General features: G+C 38.6%; 1 protein-coding gene across 3 annotated transcripts in view; it reads right to left on the bottom strand.

The window, feature by feature from the left end:
• The window catches only part of ATG5 (autophagy related 5), a 229,060-nt gene that overhangs the window by 25,029 nt on the left and 177,359 nt on the right, over nucleotides 1–26,672 (bottom strand). For all 3 annotated transcript variants that reach the window (XM_089665022.1, XM_089665037.1, XM_089665029.1), the window contains exon 7: nucleotides 20,443–20,560. In XM_089665022.1, the coding sequence (XP_089521148.1) occupies nucleotides 20,443–20,560 (118 nt within the window). The remainder of the gene's footprint in view (nucleotides 1–20,442; nucleotides 20,561–26,672) is intronic.

Genomic DNA, 26,672 nt, shown 5'->3' with positions numbered 1-26,672 from the left:
AGACAAGGATCAAGCAAAAACCGCCAAAGTAACCCACAGGGAGGACCACAGAGAAGAATGGACAGTCTGCAGAGACTCTAAAAGGTGAGTTGTAGCTCCCCAGTTGTCTAAATTGCAAAGCACAGGAATTACCAGTACAAAAATGGATGAAATGTGTCACCATGAACCAGGGAGTTGAAAGAGCAGCAGACTCACCCCTCCCATAAATTACCCTTTTGTCACTGTGAACTGAGGAGTGCAAGTCCACCTCGTGCCAGTAGATTTTGCCCCAGAATCTGTGAAAAAGCCAACAGAATCATCAGCAGGTGCCTGTCAATTCACAGCATGACTACTGGTGACCACCAATTCAAAATATGGCTGCCGGACCACCTGTAGATTAAAAAAAGATGCAACCATGTTGTGACTAGTCCAAGGGGAGGCCTTGACATTGAATCGAGAATGCAAATATATGACAGTAGTGGTGTAGTACACAAACAAGCCTAAGGGAGGTAAAATGTACCACGTCAAGCACCACATGGACATATAATGCAGGGGAGCAGAAGAGAAAGGGGTACCCAACAGTCACTCAAAGCAACCCAAAGGGGATGAGGGGAGAGAAGGGTGAATACTTACCACATCCCAAGGATGCAATAAGGGTACTAAACCCTTGACAGTTTATCTTCTGCTGGAGCAGGGGGGCAGTCTGCTGGGGGAGACACTGCGACAGGGCAAGAAGTCACATGACCCCCCCTTCCAGTGAGATATCTCACAGACTAATCCAAATCCAGATTAGGTCTGTCACAGTCAAACTCGCATGTAGCAAAGATCTGCACGAGCTTGATGGCTGAGCTGCGGACAGTGCAAGGATCTTGGATATCTAACTTGTCATCTAGGTTCTGAAGTCTCAGAAAAAAAAGGAAAAATTATACCATGCTAAAAATAAGTGAACTAAGATTCATAGCAAGCAGCCTCAAGTAGATGGGGGTTTTGGCCACCCCTAGGCTGTGCTTTTGTTTTTGTGCCCTGCGTCCAACAGTCATGATATCTGGATGTCCACAGTGTCTTTCAAGAAATAGAACAGAAAAAAAATGTGACTGGAGTTGGGATGAACTTTGGATTCATAGGAAAACATATGTGCATGTAGTAAACCCAGTTGGTACGGCTCATTCCTCTCCTTGTCTGCTTTACAGGGGAACACAAGAGGCTGGTATGAAGTAATATTCATATATATACAATAGTTACATAAAAAAAATATATATATTAATGAATACAGAGATGCATTAAGTTGTGTATTTTATATCTGCATTGAGTTCAGCTATTTAAAAACATTTAACAATAGTCCAAAATTGACCAATGCAATTGATACAGAAAACTGGTGTTGACAAAATATATGTTATGTTCCTCAAAAGAGGACAGGGAGCATGGTAATGAAAAAGCACTGCTTACAAATCGTCAAATGTTTTTTGTATTTTCTGGGATAATTCACTGCATCATAGAAACAGTAAATGTCACAGGACCTCAGGCGTAATATTATCTAAAAGAAGAACTTTCAAGAGGAACTAGATATAGTACACCAAAAACAACCATCTTCTTCCTTTCACACCATCAGTACAAGCTGGCAAATTAAACTTATTGAAAAAGAAAAAAAAAAAAGCTCCTAAATGTCAGTTTAATGTCAACATCACACTACGTAGCATGACATAGTATCCACTGCTGAGCCATCATAATGTAAGTTCCCCTGTGACTTGTATTAACGTTTACAAATTATACAGCAGAATAAAAGTTAGAGTTGGAACATAGTCATAGGTAAAAAAAAAGAGTTAAGTTGAACAACTTACAATTGTTAGCAAAATATAATGTAAGAGGGTCATCTTATTTTAGATTAATATAACTTGAAATTCCAAATGAACCCTTACTAATTATAATTGTAATACAGCCAGGCTGCATATGCAGCTATAATTACCGTATTTTTTTTGTTTTGTTTTTTAACAATGCTATGTGCTTCAGCAAGAATTAAATTCTCTTAGCTTCCAGCACACAGGAGAGATGGAGTATGGCGCTCGCACACAAAGCAGTGGTATGTACCCCCCCTCCCTCATACAGTGCTTTTGTACCTTAAGCAGTGCTATTTATTAAAGCAGTTTTTGGGAAGGGGGGGGCGTGTTAATATTTTAACTAGTGCTCCAGCACTTAGTGTAAAAATGTAACAGAACACCATATTTATTAGTGTAAATGCAGAACAGCACCCCTGTGTACCCATAGGTTATGGCTAAGGCTTGTTAAGCCAAAACGTGTCAACCATTGTACCTGTGATGTTTTTACTGTGGTCAATTTAATAAAATGAAGATTTTAGAACAATGGTGGTAGTGCTGATCGATTTCATTGAATTAGGAATCAAAAGAACTGGGTTCCAGGATACTTTATCTCTATGTTATGTAAGTTGGAGCCCCAAGGCAGAATGCAAGGGGAGTCAAAGCAGAACTACTGCTGTTAGGGGGAACAGAGAAGAGAAGGTTCCATTCTTATATGGGCCCTATATAAGGAAGAAACCCCTTTTAGCACAAGGGGACAGTTCTCTGTAGGCAAGAGCACCCAAGGAAGGCCCAGGAGGGGCACAGAATGTCACAACAAAGAGCAACTACTTGTAAAGGTTAGTGCACACAGAGTTTGGAGCCAGTTCTATGAAGAAGATATACAAATGCTAACAAGGACCTGCCAGAAACCAAGGGATAGGTGTCTTGAGAGTTGCAAGATTAGGGATGGGAACAATTTTTACCATAGGTCTCCCTGTCATCATGGTAGGTGAGGATTACCCTGCATGCTCCAAGGAAGGAAAGGCACCCAACCTAGGCTTGGAAAGTGCCTAACTGATAAATATTAGGGCATTAGAGATGCAGGGAGATCTCTAACAGAGAGTCTGTACAGCAGTCGCATAAGTGAATGTTTGATGAGATGGGCTGATATGCCTAAGTATCTACAGACTGTATGTGAAAGGAATCAAGCAGATAAAGGAGATATTGAGTCCTTCCTAGTACTAGGTTGGTGTAGAAGTTGACTGATGTCAAGGCCAATTCTTTCAGTGATGCAAGCACAGAAAGACTGCTCAGCTCATAGAACAGGTGACCCAATAATTCTTGACCTTGATACGAAAAGAGAGGATATATCATGACTCAGGACAGTGTCTGAGGGTTGTATGCCAGGGAGGCCTGTGTAGAAAAGGGGGTCCATGTAATAGAGCTAGCCTCCATGTGTAGTGAGTATAGTACCAGTAACCTGGAGTGGAGAAACCAGACACTGGCTTTCCTAAAGGAATCGGTCAGCAGAACTTGCCAATAACAGCATATTCATGAACATGATGTCAGTGATAGACAAATGTTGTGTTGAAAGGGAGGTACACTATATTGCCAAAAAGTATTGGGACACCACTCCAAAAGGTGTATAAAATAAAACACCTAGGCATGCAGACTGCTTCTGCAAACATTTGTGGAAAAATGAGTCACTCTCAAGAGCTCAGTGACTTTAAGTGTGATACCATGATAGGTTACCACCTGTGCAATAAGTCCATCCATGAAATTTCCTTGCTACTAAATACATTCTATGCATGAAGGTAAAAACCTTCTGTGTGCAGCATCCCCCCAAATACTTGCCTGAGCCCCAGCGCAGGAGCCATTGGCTGCCGCTGCTGTCAGTCATAGTCAGTGAGCCAATGAGGATAGACAGGGGGCCTGGGAAATGGTTGCATTTTTTAGGTATTTTTTTAAACTTTCCTTAGTATTTTTTGTTCATATGAATTTAACTTGTTTCCACCAATACTTTATGAATTCATATATTTTAATGTTAATGTATGGATTTAGCCTTTAGACAACATTATTATGTTGTTATTATTGTATAGTATATATAGATTATGTTTATTTAATATTTTTTATTACTACTGTATTTTTTAGTTTTTATGAATTCTGGTCTTGCTGGTAAATGTAGTTCCACAATGATCGGCGCATAGTTATATGGGTCTCCCAGTTTCACTTTTATTGATTTAGCCATCAACTGTTTACGTTATGTCATTATTGTACATTAGGCATATTATCTTGCATTTTAAATGAATTACTGGGCAATGCAGTCCCACATGGATTGGCACATATTTAAATGGCTCACCTAGATTCACTTTACAGCTTGAGAAAGCACCGTGTGCATGTCCGTACCCGGCATTGTGCATGCTCCAAAATGCGTTGTGCATCCATCCTCCTGGTGATGTTATCCCACCGAGCTTACGCCTTTGCCACGAACTTTGTACGAGAGTGGCTGATTGTCTCTCCCTCTATAGCGGTTACTGCTTCTTTCAGATGTCCACCATGTAAATGAGCATTTATTTTGATCTAACATGCAAATGGCCAATTTGGGTTTATAATAAAAATTCTGTTTTATACTAAACTTAGAGGTACTTTTCCCCTTTTGTTTTTACTAGGTTACTCCATAACCTGTGCCCTCCAAATCACTTGTATGCGTAGCACTGTGGTAAGATAAAAGGATATAGCGTAATATTTACTACATACAGTCAAGTCCATAAATATTGGGACATCGACACAATTCTAACATTTTTGGCTCTATACACCACCACAATGGATTTGAAATGAAACGAACAAGATGTGCTTTAACTGCAGACTGTCAGCTATAATTTGAGGGTATTTACATCCAAATCAGGTGAACGGTGTAGGAATTACAACAGTTTGCATATGTGCCTCCCACTTATTAAGGGACCAAAAGTAATGGGACAATTGGCTTCTCAGCCGTTCCATGGCCAGGTGTGTGTTATTTACTCATTATCCCAATTACAATGAGCAGATAAAAGGTCCAGAGTTCATTTCAAGTGTGCTATTTGCATTTGGAATCTGTTGCTGTCAACTCTCAAGATGAGATCCAAAGAGCTGTCACTATCAGTGAAGCAAGCCATCATTAGGCTGAAAAAACAAAACAAACCCATCAGAGAGATAGCAAAAACATTAGGCGTGGCCAAAACAACTGTTTGGAACATTCTTAAAAAGAAGGAACGCACCGGTGAGCTCAGCAACACCAAAAGACCCAGAAGACCACGGAAAACAACTGTGGTGGATGAGCGAAGAATTCTTTCCCTGGTGAAGAAAACACCCTTCACAACAGTTGGCCAGATCAAGAACACTCTCCAGGAGGTAGGTGTATGTGTGTCAAAGTCAATAATCAAGAGAAGACTTCACCAGAGTGAATACAGAAGGTTCACCACAAGATGTAAACCATTGGTGAGCCTCAAAAACAGGAAGGCCAGATTAGAGTTTGCCAAACGACATCTAAAAAAGCCTTCACAGTTCTGGAACAACATCCTATGGACAGATGAGACCAAGATCAACTTGTACCAGAGTGATGGGAAGAGAAGAGTATGGAGAAGGAAAGGAACTGCTCATGATCCTAAGAATACCACCTCATCAGTGAAGCATGGTGGTGGTAGTGTCATGGCGTGGGCATGTTTGGCTGCCAATGGAACTGGTTCTCTTGTATTTATTGATGATGTGACTGCTGACAAAAGCAGCAGGATGAATTCTGAAGTGTTTTGGCCAATATTATCTGCTCATATTCAGCCAAATGCTTCAGAACTCATTGGACGTCGCTTCACAGTGCAGATGGACAATGACCCAAAGCATACTGCAAAAGCAACAAAAGAGTTTTTTAAGGGAAAGAAGTGGAATGTTATGCGATGGCCAAGTTAATCACCTGACCTGAATCCGATTGAGCATGCATTTCACTTGCTGAAGACAAAACTGAAGGGAAAATGCCCCAAGAACAAGCAGGAACTGAAGACAGTTGCAGTAGAGGCCTGGAAGAGCATCATCAGGGATGAAACCCAGCGTCTGGTGATGTCTATGCGTTCCAGACTTCAGGCTGTAATTGACTGCAAAGAATTTGCAACCAAGTATTAAAAAGTGAAAGTTTGATTTATGATTATTATTCTGTCCCATTACTTTTGGTCCCTTAATAAGTGGGAGGCACATATGCAAACTGTTGTAATTCCTACACCGTTCACCTGATTTGGATGTAAATACCCTCAAATTAAAGCTGACAGTCTGCAGTTAAAGCACATCTTGTTCGTTTCATTTCAAATCCATTGTGGTGGTGTATAGAGCCAAAAATGTTAGAATTGTGTCGATGTCCCAATATTTATGGACCTGACTGTATGTAGGTATTAATCCAGCAAATTCTGTGTAGCCAGAAACTAGTATGTAAGGGTACATGGAAACCCTTTCTTACTTTTTCCACATTGGTAGTCCTGTTTAAACCTCAAAGGGGTCTTTAGGGTTTGAGTGCCATAGGAATGAACCATAGCTCTTAGACCTGTATAGCAAACTGCATCTAACTCACCCATGCACCACCTACCAAAGTGAGTGCCAAATGCAGGATCCAATCTCTGAAGAAAACATTACAGACCGGGGTCCGGGTACGGTTCCAAAAATGTACATCAAGAGTAACTGATCTGGAGACTGCTAGGCGATAAGCAGTCAGATCTTTGTAGAAGTGTTGGTCAAAGAAAGAAGGAAAATCTGTGAAAATTAGAAAAATAAATTCTTCTACGCCAAGTGAAGGGATCCAAAACCTAAGAACCCTTGCTAAAATCTAAAGCCCCAAGAAGTGGGAAGTGGTTATATAGGTACATTAAAGGGCGGTTCCCAGCAAAGCCTTTGCCAGTATCCAATCTTCTGAAGGGTAGTGACATATAACCCATGGCCTAAGAACAAATTCCTTGTCCTGTACTGCACAAATGTTATACATGGGTTCAACTGCACTTAAATGTTTTTTCCCCCCAATTAAAAATAAAATGTACATTTTGTCAGTAAATCATCAGTTATAGATAAAATGAATCGCAAAGCTCCACTCCAGGTCAGTTTGCTGATCTACCTAAGGTCACACACTAGGTAGGTGCTGGGCCCAGCTCATAGCTGTATACATAGGAAAAAAGAAAATATTTTAGTCGGTTGCACTTCTAAAGCACCAAAAAGTAAATAAAGTAGGAGGTGATAACTGTATTCTACTGCTCCCCTCTACTTTATTTTTTGGACATGTGGATTTATCAATGGATATATAATAAAGGTGCCACGGCCCACTGAAATATTTCCTTTTTTCCTTAAATCAGAAGTTACACAGATATATACTGTATATGCTTGGTTACCATTCCACCCAAAATGCTGGTTTCTGATGTTTTTGTTCTGGAAATGGAAAATTGTTCAAACTACCCAATCTCCTGAACAAATCACAAAGGCACTTTAAACTAAGCGTGGGAGGTACAGGACTGTGGAAGCAAAAGATAATCTGATTTTAAGACAGGGGAGGTCAAATGAATGTAGTATTTAAGTGCCAGTCACTATATTATAGTAGCCAGCAGGCACTTTGATGTACTTCCACTGAAAACAATAGTAAAGCCTTGAAAATGTTACTCACCACCTGTAAATATTTTTAGACTGCCTAACTGGCTCCTTGGACTTGTTAAAGCATGTTTTAAGAAGTTATTTAACTGTTCTGTGAACTAGATACAATTTAACTATCACTCTATCCAATACAAAAACATTTCTAGATGGAGTTGGGCTTCAAGTGAATACATATTTAATTGATATATGTAATAATCCATGAAAGTGGTGAGCTCTTCTGTCAGGAGACTTGATGTTATGCTTCTGAAGTCTTTCTTCAGAGTGGTGAATAAGCAGACACAAGAACAGAGAGCTAAACAGAAATGCTTGAAAATGAGATCTCACACGTAACGTTCTTGCTCATGAAAGTTGTAGTCAAAATCAAAGCAGTTATTCATTCACCTTCCTGCCTTTTCCTCTATTCGTACAGGGCCATGTGGAGGTTCAGTTAGAGAGAGAGAGAGTCTTAAAGCAAGAAGTTACTACTGTGTTAACTCTTTAGAGGATCCATAATGCTTTGTAATATCAGTGTCACTAGTGTACCATGTGTTAAACTTGAACCCCAGGCAGATATAAACAACCTTTAATGCAATAATGTATTCAATAATAAGACATTAAATATATTCTAAATATAACTTGTGAAAAGTTTCAATACATTTTGATGTCAGTCTCCTGTAATCTCTTGTAAAGCAACCTTTTGTCTGGGAGAGAGAGGGTCAATATTCTGAGCCAATCAGGTTCAGCTACATGCATTTATGGGAAAATGTGGGAAGACAGAGGAGAAAGATTACTTTATCATTCCAATCCTAGGCTGAGAAGGAAAGGTGCTCAAAATATACTTCCTACAGCCCAATGTTTGCCAAAGGGTTTGCTTTGAATACTGCAGAAAATGGACAGCACAGTGGCTAAATGGTTAGTACTTAGCCTGGCAGTACCAGGGTCATTGGTTTGAACCCCAGCCACGGCACCACCTGCCTGGAGTTTGCATGTTTTGCCTGTGCCTGCGTGGGTTTCCTCCGGGTACTCTGGTTTCCTCTCACATTCCAAAGACATGCTGGAAGGTAATTGGATCCTGTCTAAATTGGCCCTAGTATGTGTATGTATGAATGTGAGTTAGGGACCTTAGATTGTACGCCCCTTGAGGGTTAGTGACTGATGTGAATGTACAATATAAATGTAAAGCACTGTGTAAATTGACGGCACTATATAAGTACCTGTAATAAATAAATAAAATAAAAGGGTTAAGGTCTCTATGTTTTTCTGCCATCTGTGTCCCTAGTTTAAAAGGGAAGGGTTAGAGAAGCCTCAAACACTTCCAAGAGAGCCACACAATGGCAGCATACTTTGGTTTTTTGAGGTGCATTGCATCAAGTTATAAAGCCCATTCAAAATGAATAGGGCTGTAACATACCTAAATGCCCCCAAATTGTGGTCCTGCTGCATTTTTTGAGGCATAGCATAACACACATGGAAGAGAAAGTGGGAGTAAAATAAGCAATATCATTGTTGTCAGCAGAAGTGCTAATAAACCCCAGCATTGGTATCATTGACATACAGCAGTAGTGTCATTGGGTACAATAACAATACCCAGCATTGGTTTCAGTGGATGCAATACCAACCCTCAGCATTGGGGTAAATGGCTGCAATAATAACTCTCAGCACTGGAGTCAGTGGTCACAATAATAACCCCCAGCATTGGTGTCTGTGGTTGCAATAACCCCCAGCAATGGTTTTAGCTGGAATGTGTTTTCTTTTGGGTGCACTAGTTTCTAACTACGTTTCCTACTGATGCTCACCACTGGAAGATTGGCGTTACACTTTTTCTGTTCATTTGGACTTTGTATGGATATTATATGGTGTTATGTGTAAAGGGATAAAAATGATTTATCACAGAATGTGGCATCTTTTCAGAATATATTTTTTCTTTTACCTATGGAAATAAGTTGTATACAGTATTGATTTAATATGTTTTAGCGCAGCACAATGTTTATGTTATTTATGTTAATGGTTTTAGTTGTGGTAATAATAACCCACAGCACTGGTGTTAGTGACTGCAATAACAACCCCCAGCTTTAGGGTTAGTGGACACAAGAATAACCCCCAGTATTGGTGAAAGTATTAATAACACCCAGCATTGGTGTCAGTAATTATAACTCCAGCATTAGCATCAGTGATTGCAATAATAACCTTAGCATTGGTGTCAGAGACTGCAATAATAACCCCCGGATTAGTGTTAGCAGCAGTACTAATAACCCCTCCATTCAATATTGTTAGTCAGTTGCAATGCTGATAATCCCCCCCCCCCTCCCATGCACTAGAGGTCAGTGGCAGTGTTATTTAACTTTCATGCACTGGTAGTCAATGACAGTATTTTCAATCCCCTGCATTTGTGGTCAGTAAATTGGTGGTTAATAAATCATGCAATAAACGATCTGTGGCTATTTGTAACGATATAACGTGACAAAGATGAATAAATTATATATGTACAAATACAAAAGAATAAAGTAAAAAATTGTAAAAAAAACTCAGTGGGTGTCCGTGTCCATATAGTGCAAAAGAAAAAAAAAAAAAAAAGCCGTATTCTTCTGAACATGATCTACATTTATAGCACATTCTGAAGAATAAAGCTTTGGGGAGACTTTTATTTGACACAAAAACGGACATGGAGTTTTAAATTTTTTCAATTTATACAATTTATTCACCTTTGTCACATTTATATGATCACAAATAGTGATAGATTGTTTATTGCATGATTTAATAATTATTTAACACTTACAACTTATTTATTTTGGCGGTTTATGGGTAGCTCAGCACCTGTCTTTTAGCCTGGGTTCACACTGATGCGGTGTGGAAATCGCACCGGTTTCTGTGCGATTTCCGTACCGCATCATAATCGCACCCCGTTCATATGAACCGCTGCGGGTGTGTATCTTAAATTAACGACACCCGAAATTAGTTCGCAAAATGCTGTGCAATGTGCAGAATCGGATCGCATGGGTGTGAACACCTAAGCGATTCGATTGAGGTGCGGACTAAAAAAGGGTCCTGCACTTTTTTGGTGGGGATGTGGTGCAATTTGAGCCATACAAAATGTATGACCCAAATTACACCACACAGAAATCACATGTGATTTGCACAGGAATGCGGTGCGGTTCCTGTGCGAATCACATGCGGTATGCCATACCGCATAAGTGTGAACCCTGGCTTAATCTTTGGTTCAAAAACAGCTGACCATTTACTACAAGAACGTGGTACAAGCAGCTTCCAAAATTAGTAAAATCACACCATGTTAAAAATCAAGGATTCTTATTGTTTTAATTATTTTTCTATATAAAGCAAGGAAGGGTTAAAGTGTTTGAAAATTATTTTATAGCTATCGGTTAGTCCTGCCCCAGTGACAACTATACCCTCATTTCTTGTACAGAAGTCACAAGGACAGGAAATAAGGAGAAATTTCACATCCAAAAATTGCAACTCTTCCCCATGCTATTCAAAAAAAAATACTATTTATTACCCAAAATGAGAAAAGTCAGCAGTCATTGATATTGGATTGAATGGCGCATTTGATCAATTTATCAGTCATCAAGAAATCTACGTGAACTTTCCAGTGACTAAGCTAGACTAAGTTATGCTGAAAATGTTTGGAATTTTGTGAACTTACTGATGTCATCAACAGAAACCAGAACCTTGCTCAGGTGAGGCCTGGATTACAGAAAATCTCTTTGTATGAGTTAAACGTTACCCATTTTAAAAAGCTAGAGACTCTGAAAATGTCAGTTTTCACCCAGGATTCCCACTCATGCATGCTCTCAAATTCCATTATCCATCATGTCCTGCAACAAAGACCATTGTTCTCCGTCCCTTCAACTTGCATGGCTACAGATAAATATCTCGTCTAGAGAATATACCATGGAAAGGACTATTCATAAGCTTTTAAAATCTTTTAGCAAAATGATTAGAAACAGGACAATTCATTTTGTTAATAAAATAAACTTAGAGGGGTTAAGTCTCGCACACATGAGACTATCGGACGAATGGTTGTCTGGTTTATTTTGCATGCTATTCCTATATCGAAAGTGAAGAGGTTACCAAAGTTATGAAAATTCTTATACAACAGAATAAAAATTTGCAATGATGTAATGTAGTGTATTGTATGTTCAGACGAAAACTGTACTGATCAAACAAAAATCATTCAAGCTGGTATTCTACAAGGAAAACATTTGTGCTTATCCATTTGAATATTTTTGGATGAAAGCGGTGTACTGATGATGAGATAGCTTTGAAAGCAGTATTTTTCATATGATTTTCTAATTGTGTGTACTAGGCTTTAGACAAAAAAATTTAAACACTTCACAGGACTGAGATTGAGCCCTGCAGTCAATTTTGCAGCAGTTATTTTCTTATTCCAGGTCCTGCACAATGGCCTTCTGCCTCTTTCAGTCAGCTGACCATGTTGACCATGCTTATGCTTGTCAGACAATGTTTTCCCTGAAACTGTATATGCCGTCATAACCTTTGATATTGTACAGCACCATATGGCAAATAAATTGGCAACTTCAGTCACAGAGACACCAGTTAAACGGGCACCAACAATTTGCTCTCTTTGAAGGTCAGTAAGCTCTGACATGACTCTGTATCACTAGCAGTGCATGTAGTGAGTGATGAAAGTGAGGCTTCCCTCCCACTTAACTAGGTGTCTCATCACACAGCGGAAGCAAAAGAATGTTACATTACTTCCACTTTCAACGCCAAACATGTCATCACTTTCACACCTGCAAATTATGTAGTATTTCCATTTTTGTGCAACCCTTTCTGTGTGTGTGCGTGGGGGGGTAATGTTATATATATTATGTTCCAATATAATTATTATGATTCATACTCTGAATGGTCTAGGGTTGACAGTGGTGCACCCCAAGGTTTAGTGTTGGGACCCTTACCTTTTAATATAATTATAAACAAAAAAGGGTCTGGAATTAAAAATCCCATTTCAGTCTTTGCAGATGACACCAAGCTGTGCAGTGGAATAACGTCCTTACAGGATGTCTGCAACTTACAAGCCGAACTCAATGCACTGTTTAATTGGGCAACTATGTGGCAAATGAGGTTTAATGTTGATAAATGTAAGGTTATGCACTTGGGGGCTAAGAATATGCATACATCATAAATACTGGGGGGGGGGGTGCATCTTGGGGAATCAATGGTGGAGAAGGATCTGGGAGTTCTGGTAGATCACAAGCTTAATAATGGCATCAATGCCAAGCTGCGGTTTCTAAAGTGAGCAAAATCATCTCTTGTATTAAAAGAGTTATAGACTCCAGAGAGAGAAAGATATCATTTTATCCCTGTACAAATCATTATTAATACCTCATCTAGAATATGCAGTTCAGTTTTGGGCACCGATTCACAAAAAGAACATTGGGGAACTGGGGAAAGTACAGAGAAGGGCAACCAAACTGATAAGAGGCATGGAGGAGATCAGCTAGGAGGAAAGATTAGAGAAACTGAATTTATCCTCTCTTGAGAAGAGGAGATTAAGGGGGGATTGTAATCCTAGATTGTAAGCTCGAAAGAGCAGGGCCCTTGAACCCCTCGTGTTTTGTTTTGTTACTGTATTGTCTCATGTTCTGTCTCCCACTATAATGTACAGCGCTGAGCAAACCTTTTAGCGCTATATAAATACTGTATAATAATAATATGATCAACATGTATAAATACATCAGTGGGTCACATAGTGAACTCGGTGTAGAGCTATTCACCCTGAAGTCATCACAGAGGACAAGGGGGCACTCTTTATGTCTGGAGGAAAAGAAATTTAATCTCCAAACACGGAAAGGTTTCTTCACAGTGAGAGCTGTGAAAATGTGGAATAGACTCCCTCAAGAGTTGGTTCTGGCCAGCTCAGTGGTTTGCTTCAAAAAAGGCCTGGATTCTTTCTTAGATATACAGAATATAACTGGATACTAACATTTATAGGTAAAGTTGATCCAGGGAATATCTGATTGCCTCTCAGGGGATCAGGAAGGATTTTTTCCCTGCAGGAGCAAATTGGATCATGCTTTACTGGGGTTTTTTTTGCCTTCAAAACTTTGGGTATAGGATTATAACTTTTTTTATTTAATGGTTGAACTGGATGGACGTTTGTCTTTTTTCAGCCAGACTATGTAACTAACCAAAACACAGTTTAAACAAATTATAGACCCAGACTAAACCTTTGACTGCAGTTTAGTGCAGTGACTGCATAACGAAGTTCAATGAACTGTAAAGGCTGAGTTAAGAAAACTAAAGTGAACTTGTTCATAGCAACAAAAACCAGTAAACCAGTAATTAGTAATTCACTAATGAATGGAAAGATAAAACCCTGATTTGTTATTATGGATAATAGAGTCATTTGTGCTCACGTTTTCTTAACTGTGAAAATCAAACTGATAGTCTCTGGAAGTAAGTTAAATATAGACACATTGCAGGGAATTTATTAAGACTGGAGCAGGTGTGCATGGCAACCAATCAGCTTGTATCTTTCATTTTAAAAGCTTAACTGAACAAGCTGAAGATAGAAGCTGATGGGTTACTATTCACATCTGCTCCAGATTCTGGCTGGTCCAGTTTTAGTACATTCTACATCAAGGTCCAAGCAGTATATCTGCTGTAACTTAACTAGCTGAGTGTAGGATTGCATTGGAATGATCCTCAGATTCCTACATCTACCTGCCTGTAGATAATTCCCAATCTAATGTAAAAGCAGCCTATAACAGTCTGAACCCTGTCAGGTTCTACTGCTATCTGGGGCACCATAAGAGGGATTTTTTTGCGCTTCTCATTCCAATAGTTTAATTTAACAGGAAGTGAGGATAAATCTGCAAAAGAGACACAGACAGAAGTAAAAAGCTGACAGGGGTTCTGGCATTTCCCTGAAAAAAAAAAAACAAAACCAAAAAAGTTTTTTATTTCTTTTATTATTTATATTTTTTATTTCTTCTTGACAGGGGTTGATAAACACTTCTGGCCATTTCACACTGCCATGCTGCGGTTTGAACACAGCAAAGTGTACCAATAGTTTCCTATAGACCTCTATTATGTTCCGCGTTTTTGGCGCATTTGGCGCACCAAAGATGCAGCATGCAGAAAACTTGCCAAGAATGAGGGGTACAACATAAGTCTATAACCACATAAAAGCTGTGTATACACTGCGCTGCACCCACGCTGTGGCCGAACTGCAGTGCCGCAGTGTGAAAGTGGCCTTAACCTAAATCTTACCCTTAACTAAAAGTGTAAACTGTAAACTAAAAACTGTTTCGTTTTTTTTTTTTTGTGTAGCTTAAGTAAGGTTTAAGGAAGAAACTGAGTAGAAGATGTTTGTGTCGGCAAGGAACCTTAGACCAATGAAGGAAAGTTATTGCAGACTTTAGTTCGGCTTTAAACCGCAACTCCATTTATTGTATGGGTGTCGCAAGGCCAGGAAGTGAGGGAAAATCTCTTCAATAAGGTCACAGACAAAGCAAAACCTGACAAACTTTAAAATGGTTCTAATGCCTAAAGGTTTTTTACCTTAATGCATCCTATGTGTTAAGGTAAAAAACCTTTCTGTGTCACAGAACCCTTCTTGACACTCATACTTATCTGAGCCCGATCTCAATCTAGTGCTGTGCTTGAGAGCAGCAGCTCACCCAGCTCTGTCCCTCATCATAGGGCAGATTGACAATAGCGGAAGCCATTGACTCCCATGGCTGCCAATCAAAACCTGTGACAGGGAGATGGGGCCAAGCCACCCTGTCTGTGTCAATAGACACAGATAAGGCAGCTTAGAGAGTGAGCCCATGAGTGGCCCCTATGGGATGCGGCTTCCTATGGGGACACTCACAGAAGAGGCGGAGCCAGGAGCACCAGCAGGGAACCTGAGAAGAGGAGGATCCTCTTTGCACATAGCAGGTACGTATAACTTTTTTTTTTTTTCAGGAAACAAAGGTTTAATACCCATATGGAAGAAAATTATATTTGAAATATATTTTAAAAATATTCTTCCCAAATATATTGACATATATTTGAAATACTACAATTTTGGCCATATTCAATATATTTTAGTATATATATATATATATATATATATATATATATATATATATACACACACTGTATGCTGAAATGAGTTTTGATTACAAAATATCTGAAAAATACATTTCAAATATACTGTATGTCTTTAAAAATACAAATCTAAATTTTTGGAATGCATTTACAAATATATGTAAAAATATATGTTAAAATGACTTTTTTCATATGTTAAACAAAATCTGAAGAATATATTTATAAAAAAACATTTTTAAACATATTTGCATATATTTTGTAATATATAAAAAATGCATTTCAACATGCTACATATATATATATATATATATATATATATACACACACACACAAACACACTGCATGTTGAAATACGTTTTGTTATAGATTACAAAATATATGAAAAACATTTTTTTTAAATATATTCTTCAGATTTTAACATATAAAAAGTAATTTTAGCATACATTTTTACATGTATTTTTAAAGACATACAGTATATTTGAAAATGTATTTTTAAAAATAATTTTCAGATATTTTGTAATAAAAACGCATTTCAACATACAGTGTGTATGTATATATATATATATATATACACACACACACACACACACTATATATATATATACACACATACACACACACTATATATATATATATATTGAAATATATTTTGAAATATATTGAATATGGCTAAAACTGTAGTATTTGAAATATATGTCAATATATTTGGGAAGAATATTTTAAAAATATATTTCAAATATATTTTTCTTCCATGTGGGTATCACTTTAACTCTCCCATACTTTATGCAAAACTAGAAAAAATGGATAGAAGCAAGCTTTTAGCATTCAATTAAGGTATACTACATAAAAGGGGATTTCTCATCTGTTTTATCAAGATGAGAAATTTAACATCCTGCAACAATATTTTTACTCCTGCTCATCCCTAAGTTAGTTCAATCATGCTCCAAAATGTTTACCTTCATTACATGGTGTGTTATCCCCTTTTGAATAATGCTTGCTAATTCTTAGATCAGCTGGGGCATTGTCGTGCCGAATTTGTATGTTTTTCTGCATTCGAAGAACATGGCAATCTTACCAAAGCTTAATAAAAAAAATTTCTTTATATAAATTTGATTCTTACAGATAAATACTGCAGCCTATATAGTATTTATATAGCAAACCGTTCTTACAATTATGTGCTATAACCTTTTGTTTATTTTTCACCAAAACCATTTTGACCCAAACAAGGTAACACATGAGAGATTAAACAAAAACAAAACAAAAGAGGGGTTCTGCTTGCCAAGAAATTAAAGGAGGTGATAATATTCAGATCTTCAAACAGAAAGGATAATAAAAGCCTTCTTTCATCTGCCAAAGTGAAATATCTTACCTGTTCTAAATCTTCAAAGGGAAGTCTATAATAGCTGCCTTTTCATACACATGAAGCTGCAGGTACCCTGTCTGTGTTTTACTTGTCCCTTGCTCCACCCCTATAGCCTGTCAATTATTGACACGAAAAGTCCATGTTGATCCCCGGCACAAGGCTTTCTTCTGTGCAGTTTCTATGTTTTGTAAGCTTTAGATTCTTAAGTGTCTGTGGTTTCCCTTATGTCAGACCTCAGGCAGGTGTCTTCACAGACACTCATTACCTCTTCTCAAAAAGTGAGCATGCTGTGATATAAAGCGATACTCTGACAATGTAAACACTTTTGAAGAGTCTTTATTTCTCCCGTAGATACTGACAGAACCTTGGTCTTTGATGATCTCAGCAGAGGAACCCTGAATTTCCAAAGAAGCTTGTCATACTACAGTGTAATATTGAAATCTACATGTCTTGTAATAGCTGTAAATGCAGGTCCCCTTTCATCACACAGCTCTTGCCACAATGTTACATTTACTGATTCTTTTCTTTTTACGCCTCTTGCACATGGTACTGATGTTTGAGCATTTACAATTTTTAATGGAATTTCAGGTGCTTGTTTTGCCCGTATTTATGCACGTATTTGCGCACACAATATATTCTTAGGGAAATTTCATTAACATTTATGCTCATATGCACGTATTATCACGCACATGCGCATATCTGCCTGCGCTGTGTAAATTACTGAACAAAAATGCAGATATTCCTATTTTTTCTTACTGAGGAATACGTGGCGCCTATCTACACGCCCGTGTGCAGAGGCACATTGTAAATAATGGGCTACATTTTACCGCAGTAAAAAAAGAAAAAAATAATGCTGTACTGAGCTTATTCAAGCTACAGAGTGCAAGAGGATTTACAGATACTTGATGAGTCTTGAAAAGACCCTTTAAAAAATAAGCTCAGGCATGGTTGGCATGCGCACTGTAAAACACATTTAGTTCTAATTTAAAAGTGTTAAGAAGTCTTTTTTGAAATGACCACTGTTTCCAACATCTTCATAGCGTATGATTATTTAACCCTTATATGATCAGAGATCAGTAATGTGATTGTAAACTGCTACCTGTACCCAGTGGAGTGACTGACCACAGGTGATACACAGAGATGAAACAAATCATCCTACATAAGTTTTACCTATCTATCTATCTATCTGTAGTTGTCTCTTCTCTACATCTGTTCAAAGTCTAGAATTTATAAAGCTTGTCTGAGCTTCCAGAAAAAAGGGGGAGGAAAGCTGAAATTACACACTGCAGAGCTCAGTGAGAAGAGCTATGAGAGCTTATTTGAGGGAAGAGACACACCCTCATCCACACAGCGCACAGGAAAAGAGCTGAGGCTGTCAATCTGCTGGAGGTCCCTCCTGTCACCATTTTGGTGTCAGAAAAACTTGTCAGAAGTGACTCTGCTGATAACAGAGGAAGTAGCAGACAGAATTGACATGTAGTGCTCTTAATTGAGACACGTACACACTATAGAAGGATATGCTTTGTTCATACACTCACTGGCCACATTATTAGGTGCACCTTGCTAGTATCGGGTTGGGCCCCCTTTTGCCTTCCGAACTGCCTTAACTCTTTGTGGCATAGATCTAACAAGGTGTTGAATTCCTCAGAGATTTTGGTCCATATTGACATGATAGCATCATGCAGTGGCTGCAGATTTGTCGGCTGCACATCCATAAACCGTAGATACCAGGCAGGATGGATCCATGCTTTCATGTTGTTTACGCCAAATTCTGATCCTACCATCAGAACGTTTCAGCTGAAATCAAGACTCATCAGACCAAGCAACGTTTTTCCAGTCTTCTATGGTCTAATTTTGATGAGACTGTGCGAATTGTAGTCTCCGTTTCCTGTTATTAGCTGACAGGAGTGGCACCTGGTGTGGTCTTCTGCTGCTGTAGCCCATCTACTTGAAGGTTCAATGCGTTGTGCATTCAGAGATGGTATTCTGCATACCTTGGTTGTAACAAGTGGTTATTTGAGTTACTGTTGCCTTTCTATCATCTCCAACCAGTCTGCCCATTCTCCTCTGACATCAACAAGGCATTTTCGGCCACACAACTGACGCTCATTGGATATTTTCTCTTTTTAGGACCATTCTCTGTAAACCTTAGAGATGGTTCTGTATGTGTTAGCAGATCAGCAGTTTTTGAAATATTCAGACTAGCCCGTCTGGTACCAACAACCTTGCCACGTTCAAAGTCACTTAAATTCCCTTTCTTCCCCATTCTGATGCTCAGCTTGAACTTCAGCAAGTCTTCTTCACCACATGCCTAAATGCATTGAGTTGCTGCCATGTGATTGGCTGATTAGCAATTTGTGTTACCAAGCAATTGAACAGTGTACCTAATAAAGTGGCTGGTGAGTGTATTTCATGTCTGAGGTTTACTACCACTTTAAAGTCTAGATGCCCATGCCAAATTTGGCAGCGTTAGCATGATTTGGTGACCTTGGTTATAACTCCGACTAATATACATATCTAAATAATGTTGCATGTATGTACTTTTTAAGGACATATAAAACCTGTTTGTTATTACAGTCTGAAGAATGCACAAAATTTGTAATGTATGTATGTAAACAAAAAAGAAAAAAAAAAAAAATATATATATATATATATATATATATTTTTATCCCACTTAACGCTGTAATTGTATCTGACAATTACAATATTAAAGATGGGCACACTGAGGAGGCCAAGACAAGAGTTTGGTGGCAGACCTTTATTTTCTTGATTCATGAGTACTGAAAAACCTATGAATGTTCTACTCTTATAAGCCTCCAGCCTTTACGTGATCACAATGTTATGCATAGTGATCACATGATAAGGAACCACTCTTACTGGTTTTTGAACCTAAAGCCTGGTTCACACTAACCCATAAAATGCAGAGTTTAATAATTTGGGAAGTTGTCAGTGTGCACTCACTCCAAAAGGGAATGCTTCAATTCATAATGCAGTGTACCGCACACATTACATTTTTTTTTTGTACTTAAGTACAATCATTCATGTTTTCAAACAGCGTGGTGTGTTGCACTGCACTGAGGTGATATGTGGTGCTATCAAGTGCACTGCAGAAAAATTAAGACATGCTGCATTTTTTCTCACTGCACCACACCACACACCACAACCTGCATTGTGGTGTGAATGGGTCACGCAGAAAACAACTGTTATCTGTGTGTCCTAGCACTGGTATGCATTTAGTCAGTGGGAAAAAAAATGCAGGTCACTGCACAAAGTGTGAACGTGGATATCTACCGTTCATGCCTTTTATGAATGAAACATTGTGCTGCTTTTCTGGATGCGCTATTTGTTCTTGAATTGCCACTCTTTTGATAGCTAGGCTACTGGAAATTGCACCTTATTACTGTCATACTTCTGTTATGCTGTTTGTACTCCATAACACATGTATGTGTTGTTGTATTTGTTGAAAAATTCAATAAACCTTTTGCAAAACAAAGTGTGAATGAGTATTAAATGCTGGATGAAAAATGTAACAATTATCATGGCAGTATGTCACATTCCAGAATACAGACAGGAATACTTTGATCACTAAACTTGTACCTTCAGGAGGCAGAGCTGCAGGGTACACTTCCTTTATTAAATCTCCAAGTGTGTTTGGATTACCATCACTGGCAGCAGGTCGAAATAATTTTTGTACAAAAGGACGTTCACTATTGGCCTGCAATAAAAGAAAAACAAAGATGATAGTCAACATAAAAAAACAATACAGCATGATCTGATTCTTATACTGTGACATTTTACAGCTAACACTACCTGCAATAAACTCTACCAGTAATCTTTAAATCATTTGTAATGAACTCAAGTATGAGTTAAAATTTGTAGAAACAACAATTTGTGAGTAATAGTTTTGATGTATATCCTATTCCCCATATTCATGTCATATACTGTAGTATAAGGTTCTAAACTCCAAATGAAAAACAAAAAATACAGGAGAAAACTTGGAATGCACAACAGCAATAAAGTAAGTGGTTTCAATTACAGAGATCTATATGTGTGTGCTTCCCACAAGAACCTTAGTATACACAAAATAAACCTATGTAATGCCCAAACAATGCATAAAAGAGAAACAGAATTGTTATATGTTAAAAAAAATCTTGTTATCTGCCAGAAAATGATTTCCTCCATTTTGTATATGGGAGGGTAATAGCCACTGTCAATTTTTTTTACCATCTGTGTCTCATTAGGGAGATATACTATCGCTACTAGTTCCTGTAGACTCAACAGAAAGTGAGAGGATATCTTTCTAATCTGAAGAAAATCCCCTCTTAAAACAGTTGTCATGGGAACAAGTGTCCCCACTGGAATATTTCCCTTGTATTCCTATTCTTGTGGCAACTAAAAACTGTGAATTTACCATCACTTTCATTCTTGGTGACATTGGTGATCATACCAATGCTGGTTGCACTAAAAAAAAGAGACAACTATGGGCTACCTTATAAATCAACGCAAGAGCTGTTTCAATCTCTCTATGCACGCACTTTATCAGTTGTGGTCCTCAAACGGCAGCCTGTAATTAATTTGGTTCTGAATAGTCAGGCGAATTTATTGGTTTATACTATGGGCTGCCTCAGTTGAAAAGTCACTATCTTACCCACTGAAGTTACACCTATAAAATGACTATGACTGAACTACTGTTGCAAATTCGGGAGGGAGAAGCAATGCTTGGGTTGATAAATAAATAGATTGCTATTCTCTCCGTTTATAATGTGAAAGGTGATATACTTAACATTGCTTCTGAAAATGCATTCTTTAAATCCAAGGCTTGAAAAAAAAAAACAAATTTGCAAATAAAATAAACATATGAACAGCCAATCCATTATACAGTTCGGTCCATATATATTTGGACACAGGCACAATTTTAGTTTTTTCAGGTATTTACCAAAACATATTCAAGCTATAGTTATATAATGGATATGGGCTGAAAGTGCACACTCTCAGATTTATTTTGAGGGTATGTACATCCAAATTGGAGGAAGGGTTTAGAAATTACAGCTCTTAAGAGTAGCCATTCCTCCTTTTCAAAGGACCAAAAGTAATTGGACAATTGAATATAAACATAAATAAAATGTTCATTTTTAATATTTTGTTGAGAATCCTTTACTGGCAATGACTGCCTGAAGTCTGGAATCCATGGACATTACCAAAGACTTGATTTCCTCCTTTGTGATGCTTTGCCAGGCTCTAACTGCAGCTGTCTTCAGTTGTTCTTTGTTTGTGGGTCTTTCTGCCTTTAGTTTTGCCTTCAGCAAGTGAAATGCATGCTCAGTTGGATTGAGATCAGGTGACTGACTCAGCCATTGCAAAATACTCCACTTCTTTTCCTTCATAAGCTCCTGGGCTGCTTTTGCAGTGTGTTTTGGATCATTGTCTATCTGTACTGTGAAGCGCCGTCCAATCAACTTTGCTGCATTTGACTGAATCTGGGCTGACAGTATACCTATAAACACTGCAGAATTCATCCGGCTGCTTATGTCTTCTGTCACATCAATAAACACCAATGACCCAGTGCCACTGGAAGCCATGCAAGCCCATGCCATCACACTGCCTCCACCATGTTTTACAGATGACGTTGTGTGCTTTGGATCATGAGCTGTTCCAAGCCCTCTTCACACTTTTTTTTGCCCGTCATTCTGGTACAGATTAATCTTAGTTTCATCCATCCAAAGAATGCTTTTCCAGAACTGGTCTGGATTTTTAGATGTTTTTTGGCAAAGTCTAATCTAGCTTTTCTATTCTTCAGGCTTATGAATGGTTGTGAGGGTTGTGGTGAACCCTCTATATTTGCTCTTGTGAAGTCTTCTCTTGATTGTAGACTTTGATAATGATACGCCCACCTCCTGGAGAGTGTCCTTCACTTGTCTGGATGTTGTGAATGGGTTTTTCTTTACCATAGATAGGATCCTGCGATCATCCACCACTGTTGTCTTCCATGGGCATCCATGCCTTTTTATTTTCAAATAATTTTTATTGAAATTTTTATCATCGAAAAACAAGATAACAGCGTATAGAAACATTCAAGTGAGAGGTTCACAAAGGCAAGGTTACAAAACGTAAGATAAAAGAAGAGGTGATAGATCCCCACCATCCGGCTGGGGACCTGTTAAGTGTAATCAAGTTTACGTGAGAGGTATGCTCGTGGTTCATGAACCATGTTGTAGAACGTAAAACAAAAGAAACTAGGTAGGGGTTGAGAGAAGGGGTAGGAAGTATGGAGGAGTGAGGGAAGAGGGCACCAATGAGCTGTGAATACAGTATCTGCTAGGATTTAGCACTAGTAATCAGGTGAGTGAACAATTGGGGTGTTTTAACCAACGAGACCAGTGTAGTATGAATTTATGATAGGTGGAGTTTCGGAGGGCCGTTCTTCGTTCCATCACGCATTGTAGATTGATATCAGCAACGAGACGAGACAATAAGGGGGGTGACGTGTTTCGCCATAGTTTAGTTATGTTTATCTTAGCTGCTGCCAGAATGTGTACAATAATAGTGCGTGAGCGTTTGGGGAATTTTTCTATCATTATATGTAGGAGGGCTAGACCAGGATTTGGGGTCATTGGTGTATCTATAATTGAAGAAATCATTTGAAACACTTTGTTCCAATACGACTTGATGGATTTGCATGACCATAGCAAATGAAAGAGCGAGCCAGTTTCGCCGCAATGTCTCCAGCAGGTTTGTGGCTGTTGTGGATAGTACAGAGATAATTTAGCAGGGGTTAGATAGCATTGATGGAGAATTTTCAAATATGAATCCCAGTGGGAACTACATTTTGAGGCTTTGTATGTGATGGCGAACGTTGTTTGCCAGGATTGTGGAGTGGTTGGGAGAAGTAAAATCCTCTCCCAGTTAGTCAGGGACGACGTATGGGTTGTAAATTGCGCTTCAATTAGTAATGTATAGAAGGTGGATATTCCCTTCTTCGGGTAAATAGTCTTCTGGAAGAAATGGTGTGCGGTAGCAGGAAAGTCTATTTCAAGTGGTATGTTCGTTTTATGGAGCAAGTGGGTTACGCGCATAAAAGTGAATTGCTCCTTATCAGGAAGATGGAATCTCCTCTGGAGGGTCTGAAAAGAATCTGGTTTTTGAGTAGTGTAGAGATCTTGAATATGATGTATACCGCACGCTTTCCAAGAAGTTAAGTTTAAATGGGGGGACAAGAAGTGCAGTGATGATATGGGGATAGGGATTCGTAGATTAGCCTTATGTGAATGCGTGTATGTCAGAAAATCATGCCAAACCGTCAGAGAGGCCTGAATACATGGATGTGAATGTAGAGGACCAGTCTGCGCTATGTGGGGGGTAAAAAGTAAATCTATTAATAATCCCAGTGAGTACAAAGAGGATTCCATGATAGTCCAGGTTTTGTCTTGGGTGGGGTGCCACCAGTAGAAGAGTTGATCTAATAAGACAGCTTGGTAATAGGATTTTAAATGCGGGAGACCGGCTCCCCCTCTGAAGGGTGGGCGTATCAGGAGGTTTGTGGTACATCTAGGCCGTTTGGAATTCCAAATGAATTTATTCAGAATTTTTTGAAGTGTGGAAAAAAAAGGAGGAAGGTATAGAAATAGGCAGCGTGCGGAAGATATATAAAATTTTAGGCAGTATGCACATTTTGATAGTCGCTATTCTGCCTAACATAGATAAGGTAGCTGTACGTAGGCTTCTAAGCTCCTGTGGAATTATGTCAAGTAACGGTTTAAAATTAGCTGCATAGAGTTGATTAATTTTGGCAGTCAGTTTAATCCCCAAGTAGGGAATATTGTGAGTTTCCCACTGAAAAGGGAAATGTTTTATAAGCCGGTTTTGAAGTGGAGCAGGAGTATATAAGTTTAAAATAGAAGACTTGGGTTCATTAAGTTTATAGTATGAGACATCTGCGTAGGTTTGTATGTGAGAGCGTATTGAAGTAAGTGACTTATAAGGGTTTGTAATCATTAGAATAATGTCATCCGCAAAGAGGCTAATTTTGTGTTCGTGCCTAAGAAATTTAATTCCTGAGAAACTGGGGTCATTTCTGAGGTTAGATGCTAGTGGTTCAATGAGTAAAACGAAGATTATGGGGGAAAGAGGGCAGCCTTGTCTAGTTCCGTTGGAAATTTGGAACGGTTGTGAAAGCGTGCCATTGGTGAGAACTCTAGCAGAGGGTTTGGAATATAGAGATAGAATTGCAGACAACAACCAATCCGTAATTCCAAATTTTTGGAGAGTGAGTGTCATAAACTGCCAGTGAATGCGGTCAAATGCTTTCTCTGCATCCAGAGATAGGAGGAGTGAGGATTGATTTTCTGAATCAAGGTGGTGTAGTAGTGATATAATTCGTCGAGTCGCATCGGGGCCTGTCTACCTGGTACGAATCCTACTTGGTCAGGGTGGATTAGGGTGGGAAGATAGGGAAGCAGTCGTAGAGCTAATATCTTGGCATATATTTTTAGGTCTGTGTTGAGCAGTGAGATTGGCCTATAGTTCTGAACTAATTGGTGGTCTTTACCTGGTTTTGGGATAGTAGAGATTATTGATTGTAGCATATCAGAGGGAAATTCTCCTTTAGAGGCAACGTAGTTATAAAGATCCGAAAGGTGTGGTGTGAGGGAGGGAGCAAATATTTTGTAATATTCATTAGTGAAACCGTCGTTACCTGGTGATTTGTTCAAAGGGAGTTTATTTATGGTTTTCTCGATCTCTGTGGGTGAAATCGGTACAGAGAGGGAGGCTAACTGGGAAGGCGTAATGTGGGGGAGATTGGTATGACGCAGGAAATTTTCAATCGATGGGGTTGTTGGTTGAGTCGTGTTGGGGTCGTCCTTTATATTGTAGAGAGATTGATAGTAACACGCAAACGCGTCAGCTATGTCTTGAGGGTTGGTCAACGGGGCACGTGAGATTCATCCATGCCTTTTTATGTTGCTGAGCTCACCAGTGCATTCTTCTTTCCTCAGAATGTACCAAACTGTTGATTTGTACTTAAATATCACAACACTTAAACCTATAATAACCCAGAAAAGTGGTATACCTTCACCCTTGAAGGCCAGTGAAACCATATATGTGTAACTTTTCTATGAACAAATAAAACAAATCAAACCAAAATATAGAAAATAATGTCCAAAAGTCCCACCGTGTCCAAAAAACAAAAATAAATAAAAATACAAATAAAAATAAGACAAAAAAAAGTCCCACAAAAAAATAATCCTCACAAGTGTAAACTCAAAACACTTAAACTTTTTCTTCTTCTTGCATCACCACAAACCTTCTTAATACCCGCAGATCCTGATATTCATGCACCTCAAAAAGAAAAAGAACTCGACATAGTGTCATACCTTAAATAATGTAAACACACGTGCCACTATATGTGCCGCATGCAAAATCAATGTGTATACTCCAACCAAGTGTCAGAACACATAAGAGTGAAAACACATTCCCATAGAATATGTCATATAATGTGTGAGAAACCACTTCACAGATAAACTGCCAGTGTATCACACTACACCCTATGTATATGTAAAAGTGGAAGCCAACACCCAAATCACCACTCTCCAACTCTAATAAGGATGGGTAATTACCCTATAGAAGAATCAGCAGGGCAGATTAACCACTCAGGGTTACAATCTCCTCTCATTGATTTTCTCCAACGGTTAGGGTCACCTCCTCCACTTTCCTCCAGAAAACCAGTCAAAATAAAAAGGTATTCTTCTTTATTAATAACTCACATAACATTCCGTGGTAACAGCTCCTCACATAATATTCCGTGGTAACAGCTCCTCCTCACAAGCAGT

This window comes from Staurois parvus, unplaced genomic scaffold (assembly GCF_062004578.1).
Source record: "Staurois parvus isolate SC_StPar_1 unplaced genomic scaffold, SC_StPar_1.0 ptg000048l, whole genome shotgun sequence".
NCBI classification, from domain to species: domain Eukaryota; kingdom Metazoa; phylum Chordata; class Amphibia; order Anura; family Ranidae; genus Staurois; species Staurois parvus.
The sequence above is the reverse complement of the archived record's forward strand: the minus strand, read 5'-3'. Positions and strand labels throughout refer to the sequence as shown.